At 49.3% G+C, this 18,773-nt stretch overlaps 1 protein-coding gene and 1 pseudogene across 1 annotated transcript; both read right to left on the bottom strand.

Moving 5' to 3' along the window:
• Positions 6,377 to 6,747, bottom strand: LOC102170420 (annotated as a pseudogene).
• On the bottom strand, positions 13,136 to 18,040 carry FOXE1 (forkhead box E1). The gene has a single exon (XM_018052209.1). The coding sequence runs from the start codon at positions 17,921 to 17,923 to the stop codon at positions 16,802 to 16,804; it is 1,122 nt and encodes a 373-aa protein (XP_017907698.1). The 5' UTR covers positions 17,924 to 18,040; the 3' UTR covers positions 13,136 to 16,801.

Genomic DNA, 18,773 nt, shown 5'->3' with positions numbered 1-18,773 from the left:
CACAAAGATGCATACAGTAGGGCACTGGGCCTAATGGTGGAGCCACTGCTGCCTCCCAGGCCACCTGTCCTTCCTGCTGGGGTGCACACACCTATAGAGGTCTCTGATTTAATAAATGCCCTGCATCCTGAAGAATGGCACTCTGTTCTTTCAGCGTGTTGCCTGGTACATCAGTTGTGCCTTTAGCAGGGCGTTTCAATATTCTGTGAGGCTGGCTACCTCCAGTTTCATTAGGTGATTATCAAGCTATTCATCCCATGATCACGGGCCATCCCCATACCACTTTTACAGGTATGACCCAGCACAGGTCATATACTGTGCTGGGTGGAATTCCATGCCTGTGGATTAGGCAATTCTTATGCCCATAGGCACAGAAGGTGATGATACCCCACTCCAGTACTCTTGCCTGGAAAATCCCATGGATGGAGGAGCCTGGTAGGCTGCAGTTCATGGGGCTGCGAAGAGTCGGACACGACTGAAGCAACTTAGCAGCAGCAGCAGCAGCAGCAGCAGCATGCCCATAGGGGGTCAAAGTAATAGGATGACGATAATGGGAAGCGTATTGAGAAAACAGAGGGTGTTGTGTATAATAGGCAAGATGAGTGTCTATATAAAGCAAAGGGAAAGAAAAAGGATTCTGTAGAACCTGAAAGTTAATCCTGTTCTGTCAACTTGGAAGAAGCTAGCCACTTCCAAAGTCTGCCAGTTTTGGAAAATTCCTAAGAATCTTGTCTGTGGTCTGATGGACTGGATGGTTTGTAGTCGGGAGAAAGTGAGGCATGTCTTTTCAGCTGGTGGGCATGTATCCAAGGATAACACTTTGGAGGTTCATGATGTCAGTTAATAGTGGCTGATGAGACCCTCTCTTTCAAGGCTCAAGGGCAGTTTTTCTTTAATGTCTTTTCCAGAAACCAAATCTCCATATTTCAGATCATGCAGAGGTTGCTTAGGTGAGTATTTTGACAATTTCTAAAAGCAAAACAAAAAAATATTTTTTTCCAGCCACCATCTCGTCTCTTATACCCATTTCTTGTACGGCTCTCAAGACGGGGAATGGGGGAAGTCATTTCTTAATCCTATCTGACTTCCTTCTTCTTCTCCAGAGACCCACGCAGAGCGGGTGCAGGTAAATATTTAGAAAAAAATGTTGAACCGCATGGCATGGTGCCCGCTGTGCTCGCAGTGGGCTCGCTCTCTGCCAGCCGCCGCTCGTTCTCTCCGCGTGTCCAGTCCGGTGGATCTGTGCCGTGGCATGCACCGCCTCAGTCCTGACAGCCTGGCCACCATCCAGGGCAGGACTCACAGCTTGATGAAGCCAGAGGAATGCCTGCAGCGGATGAGCACATACCCAGCCCAGGTGTGAGCGGTAGTGAAATCACTGCAGCTTCCGGTGAGGAGTGGAGCTCCATGACCCCAATAGAAAGGTGGTCGTGGACACGTTAGTAGAAAGATTTTCCGGAATACAAAGCCCCTTGCATCTTACTCTATCCAGGGTTCTCACCATTGAAGGGTTGCTGTTTTCTCTTCTTTTGACTTCCAGTGTCAGGAGATGGCATTTATAAGGGAAAGTTTTTCTTGTAGTCTCACTTGCTCAACTGTGGAATGGGCTGCCGTGGGAAGTTTGAGTTTCCTGCCTAGGGTGCTGGATACCATCTTGGCAGAGCCGTTGTGGTGGTGGGAAGAGAACTCCCAGCCCCGAGATGCTATGAGTCTTTGGTGCCCGTTGTTCCTAGGACGCCGCCAGAGGTACGCAATCTGATGCGGATTTCGCAACGCAGCCTTGAGGTTAGTGATGCAAGCTTATTCAGGAGGAAACTGTGGCTGGTGAGTCGGACCCCAGGATGCTGCTGGGGCTCGGAGGGCCTGAGTCACGCCTCAGAGCTCCCGCCAGCGTTTCAGAGGGAAGCGATGTTGTCTCTTGTTCCTCTTCCTCTGCTCATCCCCTCAAGGTGGGCGGCTGGTCTTCAGCCTCCTCTGCATTCCACACAGCCCTCCTGGGAAACCTCAGCCACACCCCTGACTTCAATTCCTATCTCTGTGATGGTAAATTCTAATGTTGTGTCTCCAGCCTTGATCTCATCCTTTAGCAAACAGACCAGGTAGCCAGCAGTTTCTTGGACATCATCATCTCATCAGCCCTGCATCTCAACACAATGTGTCCCAAACTGAGATGTTTTTCTCCTGCCCTCAAACCTAACACCCCTCACCCAACCAGCCGCCCTACACAGGAATTTTATCTTTCTCTCTCAAGTACACTTCTCCCTTGCCTCCATATCCGATGTGTTTCACCCTATAGTGCCTCTTTTTATCGGCCTTTTAAAATTCCAGTTCTGTTGCAACTGATTTCATTATGCCTCCCCAGGGCTGTATTGCTTGGCTTCCTGGCTGGTTCCTGTGTGCCAGCTCCCCCTTTTCTAAGGACTACACTCTGTGTTAGGTGGGTGTGTAAATGGACAAAACTACTGTAGAAGACTAGTAGTTTCTATTCAAGTAGACATATGTATACCCTGTCCCGTGCTTAGTTACTTCAATCATGTCCGAGTCTTTTCGACCTCATGGACTGTGGCCCTCTAGGCTCCTCTGTCCATGGGGATTCTCCAGGCAAGAATACTGGAGTGGGTTACCATGCCCTCCTCCAGGAGATCTTCCCAACCCAGGGATCAAACCGGGACCTCCTGCATTGCAGGCAGATTCTTTTCCAGCTGAGCTACCTGGGAAGCCCATGCATACCCTATGACCCAGCAATTCCACTCCTAGATATGTATCAAACAGATGGACATCCATGAAAGTACCAGAAGTCAGATGCAAGAAGTTTTATAGCCCCAAACTGGAAACCAGGTGATGCTCATTAATATTAATAATTATCATATATTCATGTAATGGGATATTAACATAAAGATGAAAAACAAACTACTTTTATATACGGCAACATGGATGAGTCTTGAAAACATTGTGTTCGGTGAAAGAAGCCAAATACAATAAAATAGGGAAAACTGTTTTATGGTGTTAAGATCAGGATACTATTTTCTCTTGTGATTGGGTGGTTCCTGAAGGAGGGCTATTGGGTTTTTAGCAATGATTTCTTTCTTTAGCTGGATGCTGTTTACAGAGGTGTGGTCAGTTTGTGAAAATGTTTGCACTTCTCTGTATGTGTGCTATACTTCAATTAAAAGTTTACCAACACTCTTCCCCCCACCCACACACCAAGGCAAAATTCCTTCCATTTTCCTCATAAGCAGCAGAAACATTTCCAAACCCTAGCAATACATTCAGTGCCCTCTGTGATACGACGACCCAGGGCATCTCCTTCCCACCTATGGCACGTGTGCCATCCACACTGAGTCACACCCCGTTCTGCTGGCACATCTCTGGGCCCTTGCTTTTCTAGTTCCTCTCTCTATCTGTTTCTGTGCTGAAAATGCCACCTCCTCTATGAAGCCTCCCTTTATTTTTTAGGCCAAACAGATCTCTCCTGGGCTTGTGTTCACACGGCATGCTGTTTTCCCCTCTCTCAGGGCCCTTAGCTCTCTGCTCACATGTGTTTCCCTGATTGGTGGTAAACTCTGCGGTGGCAGGAACAGTGTCTCGTTCACCTTTGTAAAATCTCCTGGAGCCAGTGTTGTGGCTGCTACAGTGCTCGAGCTAATGAATATCTGACAAGTGATTGAATGCGTGCTCTGAGTTAAGCCTCAGTCAGTACTGCCAGAAAGCCAAGACACCCAGCTTGCCTGCAGAAAGCTTTTGCTGAGAGCCAAGTCACTTTGGAAGGAAACACATCCTGCAGTCCTTTATTGGCTGTTGACAGCCATCCAGATGTAAATGTGTTGTGCAGCATTGTGGGCGTGTCCAGTTAGACTGAGCAGCCCCACTAACATGAATAAGCCGTGCAAATATGTGTTTAATGACCATGTTGCTCCGTGTCAAGTCTTAATCCCAGATAATTAGCAGATAGATAATTGGTAGAAGAATGGGAGGTGCCGATGGATATCCCATCACTTGGGTGAAGCTAGTGATCCTCTATGGATTAAGACCCACCCTCTGTAAGTGTTGATGGCTCCATTTGAAATGCTCCTTTTGAAAGGGCCTAGGTCCAAGAAGAGGTGTCAGGAGCTCCAGAATGGGGCGTTGGCATCAGTGCTAATTCCCTGGGCTGCTTCCATGCAAGATGGGTGGATGGGCCCCACTGCCACCAGGTTAGTGCTGACAGGTCAGAGTCCTGCACTGCCACTGACTTGGTGGGTCGTCTTGAGTAGGTCCTGTCTCCTTTCTTGCCATTTGTCTACTGGCAAAGGGTAGAAGGAATGGGGTGGATATGCTGAGTTGAGAACCCATTGTAGGCAAGATTTTCCCTACTCTGCTCCTTCCTGGCTTTGTCAGAGGCGTGGTTAGTTGGCCTGGATGTCAGGGTGCCTTGAAGGGGATGTTCTGGGAGTGAAAGCAGACATCTGAGATGAGAGTTGACCGTATCGTACTATGTGCATGGTGACCCTGGAGTTGCACATCCAGGCAGCACTGGATTGAATGACTTTCACGTGTCACATTTAACAAACTAGTCATGCTCAAGAGAATGGAGCTTAAAGGCAGCTCTGCTGTGGATCTGGGTGTAGAGGAATGAGCCCTTGACTAGAAGTCAGGAGGCTAGTTTTGAGGCTGTTATCATAGCAAGTTTAGTGTGAACATAGTCTTTATTTCTCTGGGATAAATGCCCATGAGTGCAATTGCTGAATTGTATGACTGTTACCTATTTAGCTTTATAAGAAATTGCCAAATTGTTTTCTAGAGCAGCAGTACCATTTTACATACCCATCAGCATTGTATGACTGATCCAGTTTCTCTAACTCCCTGCCAGCATTTGGTGTTGTCACTGTTTTTTTTTTTTTCTTTTGTAGTCACTGTGATAGGTATGTAGCAATATTACATTGTGGTTTTAATTTGCATTTCCCTGTTGACTAATGATGTTGAACATCTTTTCATGTGCTTATTTGCCATCTGTGTATCCTCTTTGGTGCAATATCTCTTTTGCCCATTTTGTAGTTGGATTGTTTCCTTACTGGTGAGTTTGAGATTTGTCTATATATTCTAGATAGGAATCTTTTGTCAAATATGTGGTTTGAAAATACTTTCTTCTGGTTTGTGGTTTGTCTTTTCTTCCTTTTAACAAAGTCTTTCCTAGACAAATGTTTGTAACGTTAACAGTCCTATTTAGCAATTTTTTTCTTCTATGCATTGTGCTTTTTTGTGTCATTTCTAAGGACTTTTTTTTTGCCTAATAAAGACAGTCATGTCATCTGAAAATAGAGACAGTTTTATTTCTTCTTTTCCATTCTATGTAACTCTTAATTTCTAGCCTTTTTTTTTTTTTGGTCCTGGTTAGAACTTCCAGTACTATGTTGAATAAGAGTGATGAGAATGGACATCTTGCCTTGAGCTTGATCTTTGGGAAAAATATTCAGTCTTAAGTATAATGTTAGCTGTAGATTTTTGGTAGACAATCCTTGTCTAGTTGAGGAAGAACCCTTCTGTTCCTATATTTTTGAGAGTTTTATAAGGCTAGTCAAATTATCTATTTCATATTGAGTAAGTTGTGGTATTTTTTGTTTTTTCACATTGGTCTATTTTATCTAAGTTGTCAAATTTATGTGTTTTTAGTTGTTTGTAGAATTCCCTTATTATACTTTGATATCTGTAGGGTAGTAGTGATAGTTTCCATTTCATTCCTGATATTGGTGATTGTGTCTTTTTTCCTTAATCAGTTTTGTTAGAGGTTTGTCCATTTTATTCATCTTTTCAAAGAACTAGCTCTTTATTTCCTTGGTTTTCTCTGTTGTTTTTCCATCTTCAGTTTCAATGATTTTGACTCTTTATTGCTCCCTCCCACCTCTCCCCGATTCCTTCCTTCTTTCCTTCCAGCCTAATAGACCTACAACAGTATGTTAGTTCTAGGTATATAAGTGATTCAAGATTTCTGTATGTTACAAAATAATGACCCTGGTAGTTACCATCTGTCACCATACAATTGTAATATTACTGACTGGATTCTTTTTTTCTATTTTCTTGAGATGGAAGCTTAGGTTATTGACTGAGATTTTCCCTTTTTCACAATGCATGCCTTTAGTGCTATAAATTTCTCTCTTAGCATTTTATTTTTGCTATTTCCCACGACTTTTGGTATGCTGTATTTTCATTTTCATTCACTTCCATGTTTAATTTCTCCCCCCACTCCTAGACTTTCTCTTTTACCCATGGACTATTTAGAAACATATTGAGTACAATGTTTTCCATTCACTGATAAACTAAGTAAATTTCTGGATCTTTCTTTGTCTTGTATGCTTCATTTGTTTTATTGGCAAGCAAAGCCCTATAAGGGATGGCTTCACTACTCCTCAGACTCAGATCCGTCTTCATCTTGACTAATCTGGAAGTAACGAGGTTTATAAGTGTCCTTGTCAGATGCAACCCTTGAAGCCAGCCACCAAAATTGTTCTTTTTAAGGTATTTCTTGGTAAGATATTTTAGATATCTTTTAGAGAACTGTTTCTCAGAAAAAAACCATGATTTCATTCTTGAAGCATTCAGTGCAAACGACATTCCCAAGATTTCCAGGTTTTCCATTCATTTTAACATTTTCACATAGAGACAGTTCAAAATTTCCAGAATCAAAAATTCCATCTTCTCCTGGATGATTAAGATCCAAATTAAACTTCCAGGTTGACTTCTTGGGCTTCCTTTGTCCTTCTTTGGCACCATTTTGAAGGTTGGCCATGCAATCAGAGAGCAGCCCTGAGTCTTTTGACTTCTAGCCTAGTGCTCCTCTAACCCAGGAGCTCATGATGCAAAGTATTATCACTTAGAGGTTCTGGTCCCCAACTGCCTGGCTCCAAACTGCTCTTCCTGTTCTAGTTCACGGTCACTACCTTTCAGAGGAGTTTGTGGAGACTGAAAGCACCAGATAGTGCCTGCCACCCCCCCGCCAACCGCCCCCCACTGCAGCTCACTGAATGTTGGCCATTGTGACTGGTATCAGAGAGGGAAGGCATTGTTGTGCCCATTTTTAAAAAAATTTATTTAATTTTTTTTGTTGTTGTTGTGCCCATTTTATTGTTGAGGAAGTTGAGGCTGGGACTTGCGCAGGTACTGGAACCAGGATTTGAACCAGTGCATTTGTGACAAAGATGGGCAACTGCTCAGAAAATAGGAAAGTACCAACCAGTGTTCAGATTTGACCCTTACTAACAGTATATCAGACTCTAGATTCATTTTGTGCATTTGTGTGTAGTGGGGGGCAGCCCAAGTTTCCTGAGGATAGATTTAGGAGGAAATCTTCAAACTGAGACCTGAAAGGGCTTACCTGGTGGCTCAGTGGTAAAGAATCCACTTGCCAATGCAGGGGACACAGGTTCGATCCCTCGGGAGTGAGCCCGCATGCCACGGAACAATTAGGCCCATGTGCCACAGCTGTTGAGCCTGTGCACTAGAGCCTGGGAACCACGACTCCTGAGCCCTCATGCCCTAGAGCCCATACTCCGCAACAAGAGAAGCCACCGCAGTGAGAAGCCTACGCACTGCAGCTAGAGAGTAGCCCCTGCTCACTGAAACTCGACAAAAGCCTCAACAGCAGGAAGACCCAGCACAGCCAAAATAAATAAATAAATACAATTTTAAAAAAGAGAGAGAGAGACCTGAAAGCCACTTACTGAGAAGCGAGGTGTCTGCCAGGGCATGCAACTCACCGGCCACCCAACCTTGTAGTAGTGTTTTGGAAAAGTCATTTATGTTCATTATAGTTTGGGGTTTGGGTGGAAAGCCTGTTTCAGTTCTGGGGTTTTGCTCTCCTATCAGGCCGGCTGCAGGCCCAGACGGGCCCCTGTTGGAAGGAAGTCGGCCCTCCTCCCCTCAAGGAGGAAAGGCCCTCCCGTCTGTGGTCGCTGTATTGTACTTGTTGGATTCCAGGCTGTCAATCTCATGCAGAGCTCCCGGGACGCTTAGCCTGCAGTTTGTTTTGTTAGGTTTCTCCTACAATTAATTTGGAAATCACCCAGCTGCCCACAGCCTCTCCCAGGTGTTCTGTAAACCACAGGCCTGCTCCTGCAGCCTTTGCCTTGGTGGGACCATCGCTGGCTGAAGCTGGGTGGGTCAGGGTGGGGTGATAGGAGGGTGAAAAGAGGCCCATGATGGTAGAGCTCGTTTAAAGCCACGTCCCCCTCAGCTTTGGCACTAACCGTCCTGCTTTGTAGGATCTGGAGCAAGCAGATCCACACACTTTGCAAACTTTATCTTTAAGCCTCACACGCCCCGTGGAGGTAAGTCAGGGGCGTGTGGAGGATCCACCCTACTCAACAAGAAAGGATTTCCCCCAAGCTGCAGTCAAACCAACTGGCAAGCCTCCAGGTTCCCATATCCAAGGAGCACAAATCCTCACATGCTTGATTCATTTTGCTGTGAACTTTGTCACACCTGGATTGAATCCTTTGCAGACAAAGGTCTGTGACCTTGAGCTTGCCCTCTTTTCTTGGACCTTACTTTTCTCATCTGAAAAAATGCTCCTGAAACCTGCTACTTTCCAGGGCAGTTGTGAAGATCTAAAGGAGAGCATATGTGGACGTTCTTAGTACAGCATGAACAAAGCCACTCGTGGATAATGTGAGAGCTATGTTAGTCAGCTGTGCCATGGCTGAGCCACTTGAAGCTGGGGAAGAGCGATGGTGTGCTGAGAGCCCTGGACAAGGATCTAAGATGTTAGCTCCTTGTACAGCTGTGGAAAGTCACCTTCTTTATTTATGTGCTCAGTCGTGTCTGACTCTTTGTGACCCCATGGACTATAGTCCACCAGGCTCCTCTGTCTGTGGAATTTTCCAGGCAAGAATGCTTGAGTGGGTCATCATTTCCTTCTCTGGAGGATCTTCCCCTCCCAGGGTTGAACCCTTATCTCCTGTGTCTCCTGCATTGCGGTCGGATTCTTTACCTGATGAGCCACTGAGAAAGCCCAACCTTGTTTTTTCCTTCTATAAATCAAAGGGTAAGATTAGATTACCTTTCAGCTGTACTTTTTTTTTTTTTAAATATAAGAATGGCAAAGGAAATCTCAATGGGAAAACCAAGAATCAATTTTTTCCTGCCTCCAAAAGGGTCACCTTCTTTAGTTAGCATGCATTTGGCTGCAAGTAACAGAGAGACCAAAGAGAAGAGGTTTAAATGGCAGAATGTTTGTTATCGCACACAGGTATAATGAATTGTTCCAGGGTTGGATCTTTCAGTAGCTCAGTGATGTCACTAGGTACCCAGGTTATTCCCACCTTTTGGCTCCGCCATCCTCAGCAGATTGGCTTGTTCTCTTAGGCTGGTACCCTCCGAGCCCAACATGTCTGTCACATTTGCAGGAGTCACTCTAACAACATTAAGAGGAAGAAAATGGCTATTTCTTTCCCCCTGTTGCTTTAAAAACAAGGAAATATTTCCCAGAAGTCCTGAGCAGACTTTTCTGGGCATCTCACTGGCCTGAAAATTATCCTGGGCCTGTTTCTCAATAATCACTGGCAGGAGTGATGGAATCATCACCATGTCTACCTTGGACAAGTCCAGATTGAGCCAGTGGGCACTCCAATGGGTAAGACATCCCCTACAACACATGACCAATTGCAACCTGAACAAAATCAGAGTCTTGTGAGCAGAGAGGGGGCAGAATGAATGAGCAGACAACTATCATTATCTGGCACACCTTCTTCTTGAATAAGCCAGAAAGAGAGCGTATTGTTCTACTTCTGTCCAGGGTTGCCCACTGTTCAGTTGTCCTCAGTATGCTGCATCTCAGCTCTACCATAAAGACCCGTTTGTCCAGTTCCCTTGATAGGACACTGTTCTTTCTTTTAAGCACCAGTACAGAGAAAATATGAGCACACCCCAATGTTGAGTAGTTGCATGAAGCTTGGATGAAATTTAGGATAAAAGGAAAGTGTTACATGGGAGGGGGACATTTTGAAAATGCTCATATTAAGAATAATTTTCTCATAGTGTAAGAAACCCTTGGACTTCCCTGGTGGCACAGTGGATTAGAGTTTGATGTCAGTGCAGGGGACATGGGTTCAATCCCTGATCAGGAAGATTCCACATGCCTCAGAGCAACTAAGCCTGTGTGTCACAACCACTGAAACCCATACACCTGTGCTCCGCATCAAGAGAAGCCACTGCAATGAGAAGTTCATCCACTACAATGAAGAATATCCCCTGCTTGCTACAACTAGAGAAAGCCTGCTTGCAGTAACAAAGACCCTGCATAACCAAAAATAAATAAATAAATAATTTTTAAAAAAGAAACCCTTCACAGGGCTGCTCACGAACACACCATGCTTCTAATCTCATTCCCTTGTCCTGAGGTCGGGACCTCTGCAACAGAATAACACGATCCATTCGTGTTTGAGCTGAGTTACATACTGGCTGCTGTGGGAAATGAGTGAGGAGAGCAGTGGAGGGATCACGGAGCTCTGTGTGTGAGGCTGATGCTGTGATCCAGGAGAGGGATGATGGAGGCTCCTGCTGGGTTTTGTCCTTGGAGGTGCAAGATGGGATTAGGTGGTTCTTGAAGAGGTAATGATCAAAGCAAATTTGGGGTGACTGGAACACATAGGGGTGTCTAGGAACAGCAAGTGTGGTGTTGGCTGGAGCCTAGAGGTGTAGGAAGGGCAACTGTGGGAGATGAGGCCAGGAAGAGGGTTCGCATAAGGATCATGGAGGGCCCCAAATGCCAGGTGAGAGTTTAGGCTCTCCGCTACAGACGAAAGGGAGCCTGAGCCCACAGGACTGGAGCTCAGCTTCTGGAAGTGAGGCTGGCAGTGTGGGCAGAATGAGGGGTGGAGGTAACAGCATCCAGGGGCGGGCTTGGCTGGCTACAGGTGGCTGAGAGCAGAGGAGAGAGTTGGGCTGTATGAGGCTGTGCTTCTCACACTTCATCTCTGGTTGTTGATTGCTTCCATGCATGAAAAATCATAGCTGGGAAGCCTCTCCAAGTTCTCAGATAGTGAGATAAGCCGGTGTTCTGACCAGGGGAGAGATCCACCCTGATTCTGGCTCCCAGTCCCTTCCTCACCCTGGGAGGGGCTGACAGTTGATCCCCAGCGCCTCTCTGACTGCGTGCCTCTGCACCCGGTTAACCCTTCTAGGCTGAGCTGGAAATCCGAGCCTCAGCTCTCAGAGGGGTTGTGGGGCTGGCAGAGGGGTATGGGGAGCTCCACAGAGAGCAGTCGTCCTTTCCATCCCAGGAGCTTTGCTAGCTTTGGCCTCTACCTGGAGAGAAGAGGGAGGGCCTCCCATCCTCCTTCTGCCTTACCTGTCTGCCCTGCTTTTTCTTTAGTTCACTGCTCAGTTTGAGCCGAAAAGCGCTAGCAACACTGCCTTCCCTCTGGGTAGTTCTAAGCTATGTATTTAACTGATCCCAGGCTCACGACTGAAGCGACTTAGCAGCAGCTGCAGCAGGCTTCCTTTACCCATCCATACAAAGGAGGCTCCCAACCCGGTTGCACTCCTCCTCCATCCTTCAACCCCCACCTTCACCACCACCCCCCTCTGATTACCTCCATTTCCACATTGTGTTTTATGAGGATGATAATCAAATGTAGTCTCCCTTGAGGGAGGCATAGGTTTTAGTCAGGCTTGGACACTTAAGAGCTATGAGATCTGGGTTAAGTCATGTGTCCCTTTGGGTCTGTAGAAGTTCTATACACACACATCATATTCCTATTTATTCCTATTATTGAAAACTCATGTGAGCACTGAGATCAGAGTCCTGATTCTTCCACTAAGCTGCTCTGTGATCCTGGGAAGAAAATCCAGTCTGCTACATGCCCCTTGTCTGAAAAACTTTTCATCAGGGACCTCCCCTGCACCCCACCCCCAATTATTCTGTCATGCCAGCCCCAGCAGTCAGTATTTCTCAGGAACAGGATGAGCACAGAAACTAAATTCTCTAGAAAGCTGTGTGTATTGGGGGCGGGGATGGGGGGACTGTGGGGATGGTGGGGGGGCGGGTGGATTCATTAGGGCACCCATAATCTTGGGCCGTTCAAGGGACCCTTAAACTGCTTTACTGGAGGATCCTTCAGCTATTCCTGCTGGCTGTTGGGTCCTGAAAAGTGAGCTTTATTTTTCTCCTAAACCCCAACTAGCCCAGACTTGGGGTTAGAGTTGCCAAGCTTAATCCGTATTTAGGTAAATGACTGCTGCTTAGAGGACACTGAGATCAGAGCCCAAGGTCTCCAAAGTGGCTCAGCAGGGAGTCAGGAGCCTGGGTTCCTGGCCAGGCTCTGACACCCCAGCTTTCAAAATGGTTTCAGATACACTCTGATTGAAGTCACTGTCACAGTCACACCCATCAGACAGGGAACATGAGATGCATGCGAAAGTTTAGGATTCCAAGACTGTAAAGTATACCCAAGGGTGGAGGTGAAGGGCTCTACCCCAGCCATCTCTGGTTGGGGTTCTTGCTCAGAAACAGGAAGCTTCTGGAAGTTATTCTGGGGTCTCTGATCAACAATGGAACACTTTACCCCTCATGGACAACTGACTGCTCCCCCCCCCCCCGCCCCCCCGCCACCATCCCACACTTCTCTAAAGCTTTGCCTCTCCAGTAGGGCAGAGAAACGCTTCAGGTCTCATTGAAATGCAGTTTGTGTTTCAGTGAATCTGGGTAGAGCTTGAGAGTCTGCATTTCTGTTGAGCTCCCAGGGGATGCCCATGCTGGTAGCCTATGGCCCACACTTAGAGCTACAAAGCCTTTGTCTCCTGTGCAGAAGAGCAAGGACAGCAAGCCTGCACTCAGCTTTTCTACTGGCTCTTGGAGAACAGCATCCTGCATTCAAAAGAGGAGTTCAAGAATGTGAGGGTGAAAGGGGACCTGCCACCTAGGTTTGTAGATAGTGCAACAGGCTGGTGCAAGCTCCGTCAAGATTTCGAAGTATTTCAGTGACAAAGTTGGGACTCCGGCCTCTTGCAAAGGAGAAACAAAAACCAGAAAAGATGCTCACTGAGGTGTTTTCTGTGCTTTCTCTAGGTGAATTAATGTTACTTTGACTCTTCTTTCTGTTGTGTGTGTGTTTTACAATGAAAGTGTACCCATTTTGTAATAAAAACGTGATTTTAATGAAAAAATTCTCACAAAGTTCTTAGTAAATGAGATTATGTTTATGAGTGTTCTGGATAAACTATAACTGTGTACAGCAGCTTCATGTCATGACTGTGGAATTCAGCCCAAACGCTCACGAGTTCATTTCAGCGAGGTTACCCTTACTCTTTCAGGCGCACGGGTCGTCGAGTTGAGGAAGCCGATGCCGTCACCATCCACAGCCGCGGAAAGCAGCTTCCTACACCCCCTTGGCCGCTGCTGTGGGAACGCTTCCCCTAGCGCTGCAGGAATCTTTCCCCTTAAACCGGGGAAGATTCCTTAATCCGTTTTCGTAGTAAACGACCTCGGGCCAAGACTCCTTTTGTTGCTGGTTTCTTAAACTTAATTGCAAGCAAAGTTAATTTGAAAGAAAATAAATGTTACAGCTCTGGGGCGAATTCTAACGAGCCTTGGGAAATTAGAGAAGAACGCATCTAATTACCCACAGCCCGGGGGGCGCCTGCACACGACGCTGGGGGTGCAGGGCCCAGAGAGGGGCACACGATTTTTTTGGTTTCAAGATAGGAAGAAGAAAAAAAGAGAAACGCACCTCCCGACTCTGAGCCCCTAGACGGGGAGGTCCTGTTTCGCGGTTTGGGGTTCGGAGAGTTGGATTGTCGGTAGACGCAGCCGTGAATGCTCTCAAGGTCCTAGAATCGCGCGGACGGCTCGGCCGCGTGGAGGGTCGGCTCGGCTCGGCCCGTCTGTGGTTGAAGCCCCCGGATGGCCCGCGAGATTTGGTGCCGCCGGCAGGCAGGAGGCCGAAAAGCGCCGACGTTCTCCAAAACCTCGAGAGTCCCGCTGTCTTTCGGGGCTCTCGCTGCGCGCGCCCGGTTCCCAACTCGCAGCTCCCCCTCTCCCATCACATACTCTGGCTTTTGGCGCCATCTCACCTGTCGTCCCAGTTTCCAGAGAGAGTTGGGAGTGAAGACTTTGTGCACTTTGCCTCTCCATCTTTCTCCTTCACCCGGGTTTTACCTCGACGCTCCAGGAGGCTTCTGGATAAGGCGGCGCTTTTTAATTGTAAAGCCCTTCTTCCCTCGTGTGCCAAGCGCTTTACAGTTTACAAAGCGTATCTACCTCTCTTGATTCGTTTAACTTCAGGACTCTGAGCGAGGGGTCACAAATTCCTACTCACAAATGAGGACCCGAGAGAAGGGACTCGTTAATGGCGCTGTCAAAGCATTGGATTTGCTAAATAAAACACAGAGAAAGGGTCAACCACCGCATTAACGGGGCGCATAGACTGCCATTTTCCAGCCCTAATCCCCTAGCTGGGCTTTAGGCAGCCAAGGACAAGACCCTGGGGTGGAAGCGTTTCAATTTCTGACTACTGCCAGCTAAGGAAATGGCAACCCACTCCAGTATTCTTGACCTGGAGAATCCCAGGGACCGGGAGCCTGAAGGGCTGTAGTCTATGGGGTCGCACAGAGTCAGACACGACTGAAGCGACTCAGCAGCAGCAGCAGCAGCCAGCTAGGCAAGGCATCCTGATTTCTGTCAGGGAGAGCCAGACTGTCTAGCTGCACGTGAGAACCTTTGAATTTCAACCTGCAAGGATCCATAGGGAGATAAGGGAGGCCTAACACCTAGGCATTTCCAAGGTCACAGGGCTAGGTCTGAAATCTGGACCTGCTGGTGGTAGGGTCAGTGATGCAGCTGCTCCCTGCCTCCAGGTGGACCATTACTACCATCAGAGTCAGGAAGGACCAGTGTCTAGACTCGTGCTAACACTGTAGCCATCAACCACACACTGCTATTGAGCACTTGGCTTGTGGTTAGTCCAAACTTAGGCGATTCATGGGGTCGCAAAGAGTCGGACACGACTGAGCGACTGAACTGAACTGAAGTGTAAAATACACTCCAGATTTTGAAGACTTAGTATGAAAAACATAAACTACCTCAACAATTTTTACACTGATTATACCTTGAAATGATAGTTTGGACAAACTATGTTAAATACAGTATATTATTAATCTCACTATTTCACTTGTTTTTAAAACAAATGCAGCTACCAGAAAAATCTTAGTTATACAGGCAGCTTGCGTGATACTTCTATTGGGCAGCACTTTTTAGACAGATACCCGTCTGGACTGAATCACATTCACGTGTCTTTGTGAACAGGACAGAGCAATCCGCAAAATTAAAAATAAAAATTACCAATGGTTTTTAGTCTTCTTTCCCACACTCCCCAACTCTTCCCTAGTAAATTACGCAGAAAGAGGCTGCCTTTCTTTTGCCAGAACTCACTTACTCAAAGATCTTTATTAGAAACAGTTCATATGAACACTCAAGTTTATCTGAAACTGCACAATGAGCCTCTGAAATATTTAATGCTAGAAAGTTTTGCTCCAGAATCAAAACTTACAAGATATCTCCTGAGAAAGGGGGGGAAATGGTTGGATTTATTATTTTTTTCTGATCTTGGTCATCTTGTAGCTTAAAAGAAATAAACGGAAACAAAACAAAGTTAAATACCAGTTTCTTTCTAAAGCCTGCCTAACTGACTGCCCCAGTTAGTTTTTCTCTTTCTTTTTTGCATGAGGAGGCTACTGAGGTGTGGCAAAAGGTGCCAGGGATGGAAGGGGCAGCCCACAAAATGAAAGCTGTCACCAAGAGACTCAAGAGAGTTTTGTCATCTCTGTGACTTTTAACTCACCCACTGGGTCCAGGGCTTAATGAAAAGAAAGGGTGGGCAATGGACAAATGTATTTCTACCTGCCTCATTGGAAAACCACATTTATGACCCAGCAGTAATAGCTGCCGAATGATCAGCACATCATGCTGAAAAGATTCAAGAAATTATGACATAATCGGGGCCTGGAGCTAATCCAGAGTTGCTTGCCATGAGCTCTGTTCCCATTCCCTGGAGTAAGGTTAGGCCTTGGGTGGCCCACCCATGCTGCCAAATATGCAGGGCGGCAGCAACCCTCATGGGCCCTTAAAGATCATATGGGGCACGGCTGGATTCTGCAGCCCTCTTGTATATCACATGGGAACACTGCGGGGTGTGAGTGATGGAACTGGGTCACACTGTGGCAACCCAGCACAGTCCAGATTCAGAGCCAGGTTTGCAGTTCTCAGAGGCTGGGAAAGCAGGCCTCCATCAAGCTAAACAGAGATCTTTCCCATTTTTTTAATAAAAGTTACTTCTTTTGCAAATTTGTCCTCCTCACCTTATGTAGGAAGATGCTATAGGAGTCTTTTATTGTAATAAGGTAGTCAAAGGCACAAGAAGTCGAACTGTGTAAAAAGAGTTTCGAAAAGTACAGGGAAGAGTGAAATCATGTGATTCTCCACCATTCCTCTAGACTCTGGAGTAGACGCGATGCTACCTTGTGCCCTCTTTAGAGCTAAGGGCCCCTCCCCGGTAGAATGTCAAAGGCAAGACCTTTGGAGCTGCGCCTCTATGAGAGTCTATTGTCCTAGTCCATGGGCCTCGGACGCTTCTCCCCACCTCCCATTTTCAAAGCCGCCCGGTAGGCGCCCGGTGTACGCGGTGCACCGGGAGTCTGCGCCTGTCACGCCGGCTCGGTCCCTGCCACATGGTTCTCAATTCGGCCCTCTGTCCAGTCCTGTCCTCAGGTTTCCTGGATACTTAGTTCGTAAGGACAGTCGAGGTATCTATGAATTTTCGCCTGTATGCTCCGCTCACATGGCGGACACGAACCGATCCACTGCGCCTGGATAGGCAGCCACGTGGCGAGCGTGGTAGGCGCCTCCACCGCCCGCTCCAAGCTGCCCACCAGGATTGTAGCAGGGCCCCAGCGCTCCGAACTGGCCCGGCGATGTGCGCCCATAGAAGTCCACCGCAGTCTCGACGCCGCCGCTGCTGCCACCCGCGGGGGGCGAAGCGGGCCCGGCCAACCGGCCAGTCGCTGCGAAGAGGGCCCCACTGGCCCCTTGCGAGTACGTGCCGTCGGGGCCGGCATAGGCGGCCGCATAGGCGGAAGTGTTGGCGGGTCGGGCACCGGCGCAGCCGGCTGGCTGGTAAGCGGTGCTAGCGGCAGAGCCGCCGGCCGAGGCAAAGGAGCAGGAACCGGCGGGCCCCGATGGCGCGGGGCCCAGTTCTGGGCTGAGCGGCCGCTCAGGCACCAGGCCGAAGACGCGGCACGGGCCTGGCGAAGCAGCCGGGTAGTAGACCGGGGGCGGCGCGGCGAGCGACGGTGCGGCATAGCCTGCATAGACCGCGCCAGGGTAAGGAGGGCGCGCAGCGGGCACCCCACCCGGGAAGATGGCGGCGGCGGCGGCGGCCGCAGCGGCGGCGGCGGCGGCGGCCGCGTCCTGCATGTAAGCCGGGTAAGTGGACAGGTCAGAGCGCTTGAAACGCTTGCGGCGGCGCAGGAAGCTGCCGCTCTCGAACATGTCCTCGGCGTTGGGATCGAGCGCCCAGTAGTTGCCCTTTCCCGGGCGGCCGGCCTCGCGCGGGATCTTGAGGAAGCAGTCGTTGAGAGTGAGGTTGTGGCGAATGCTGTTCTGCCACTTTTTGGGGTTGTCGCGGTAGAAGGGGAAACGCTCGGTGATGAACTTGTAGATGCCGCCCAGAGTGAGGCGGCGCTCCGGCGCGTGCGCTATGGCCATGGCAATGAGCGCGATGTAGCTGTAGGGCGGCTTGCCCCGCTGCAGGGGGCGCTTCCGCCGCCGCCCACCGGCGCCGCGACCTGCGGCCTCCGCCGGTACCCCGCCGGCCCCCGCCTCACCGCGCTCCTCCTTCACGGCCGCCAGCGCCTCCGGCTGCGGCGGCGGCGGCGGCGGCCCGCTCTCGGCCGTCATGGCGCAGCCGTCCCGTGTCCCCGAGGCGTCCCCGCTGCCTTCGAGGATCGGGCGGCGGATTTGGGAGCTGCGGGGTCCGGGACACTGGGTCGCGGGGACCAACGCTGGTTCCCTTTGCAGAGAGCTGAGAGGGTCCTCGCAGCTGGCACCGGGAGCTTCCCTGGCAAGGGCTCGCAGGAGGCTTGGCGCCCGCGGTTTCCGGACTGGCGGTCTGTGAACAGAGGCTTAAGTGTCCCGCCCACCGACGGCTCTGCTCGTGTTCTGGACCTCGAAGCCAGGCGCCGGCAGCGACGCTGGTACTGGAACTAGACTCCTGTCTAGGGCTGAAGGGTCCTTTGCGCGCTGGTGCCAGGCGGTCAGCGGGTTTGGAATTGGTCCTGGAGCTGAGGCGCTGGCATCAGTTCTGGGCTTCTCGCTGATTCTGAGGATAACCGTCGAGGTCGCGAGTGCAGAGGAGGTTGCGCGCCCAAAGGCCTGAAACGGTAGCAGTGAGTGCAGGCGTGGGGGCACTGTGTTGGGCGCGGCCTAGGCCGCGTCCCTGAGGCCGCAGCCGCTGAAAGCGCGGAGGGCAAGGAGTCGAGGCGGCGGTGGCGAGGTCGCAGCGCGGGCCAGGCGCGGTGGCCGGCCACTGTTCTCTCCGAAGGGTTGGCCTCCAGCCGCCAATACTTCTGGCGAGGCGCTCCCCTGCACACACCCGGACCGGCTCCTCCCTCTGCGGGTTTCTCCTCCTTAAAGGCGCGGGGAAGCTCGGGGCGGTGCTGCTTCCCCGCCCGCCCCCCAGCCCCCGACTACCCGCCCCCTGGGCCCCGGCGCACCTCCCCAGGTAGGAGCAGCTGTGGCGGCGCGGCGG

Source organism: Capra hircus, chromosome 8 (assembly GCF_001704415.2).
Source record: "Capra hircus breed San Clemente chromosome 8, ASM170441v1, whole genome shotgun sequence".
Taxonomy (NCBI): Eukaryota; Metazoa; Chordata; class Mammalia; order Artiodactyla; family Bovidae; genus Capra; species Capra hircus.
Note: the sequence above shows the minus strand (reverse complement) of the source record. Positions and strands in the feature narration are given on the sequence as shown.

Bases quoted from the DNA above. Each gene is read 5' to 3' on its own strand.
- FOXE1 (XM_018052209.1), bottom strand. From the start codon at position 17,923: ATGACGGCCGAGAGCGGGCCGCCGCCGCCGCCGCCGCAGCCGGAGGCG.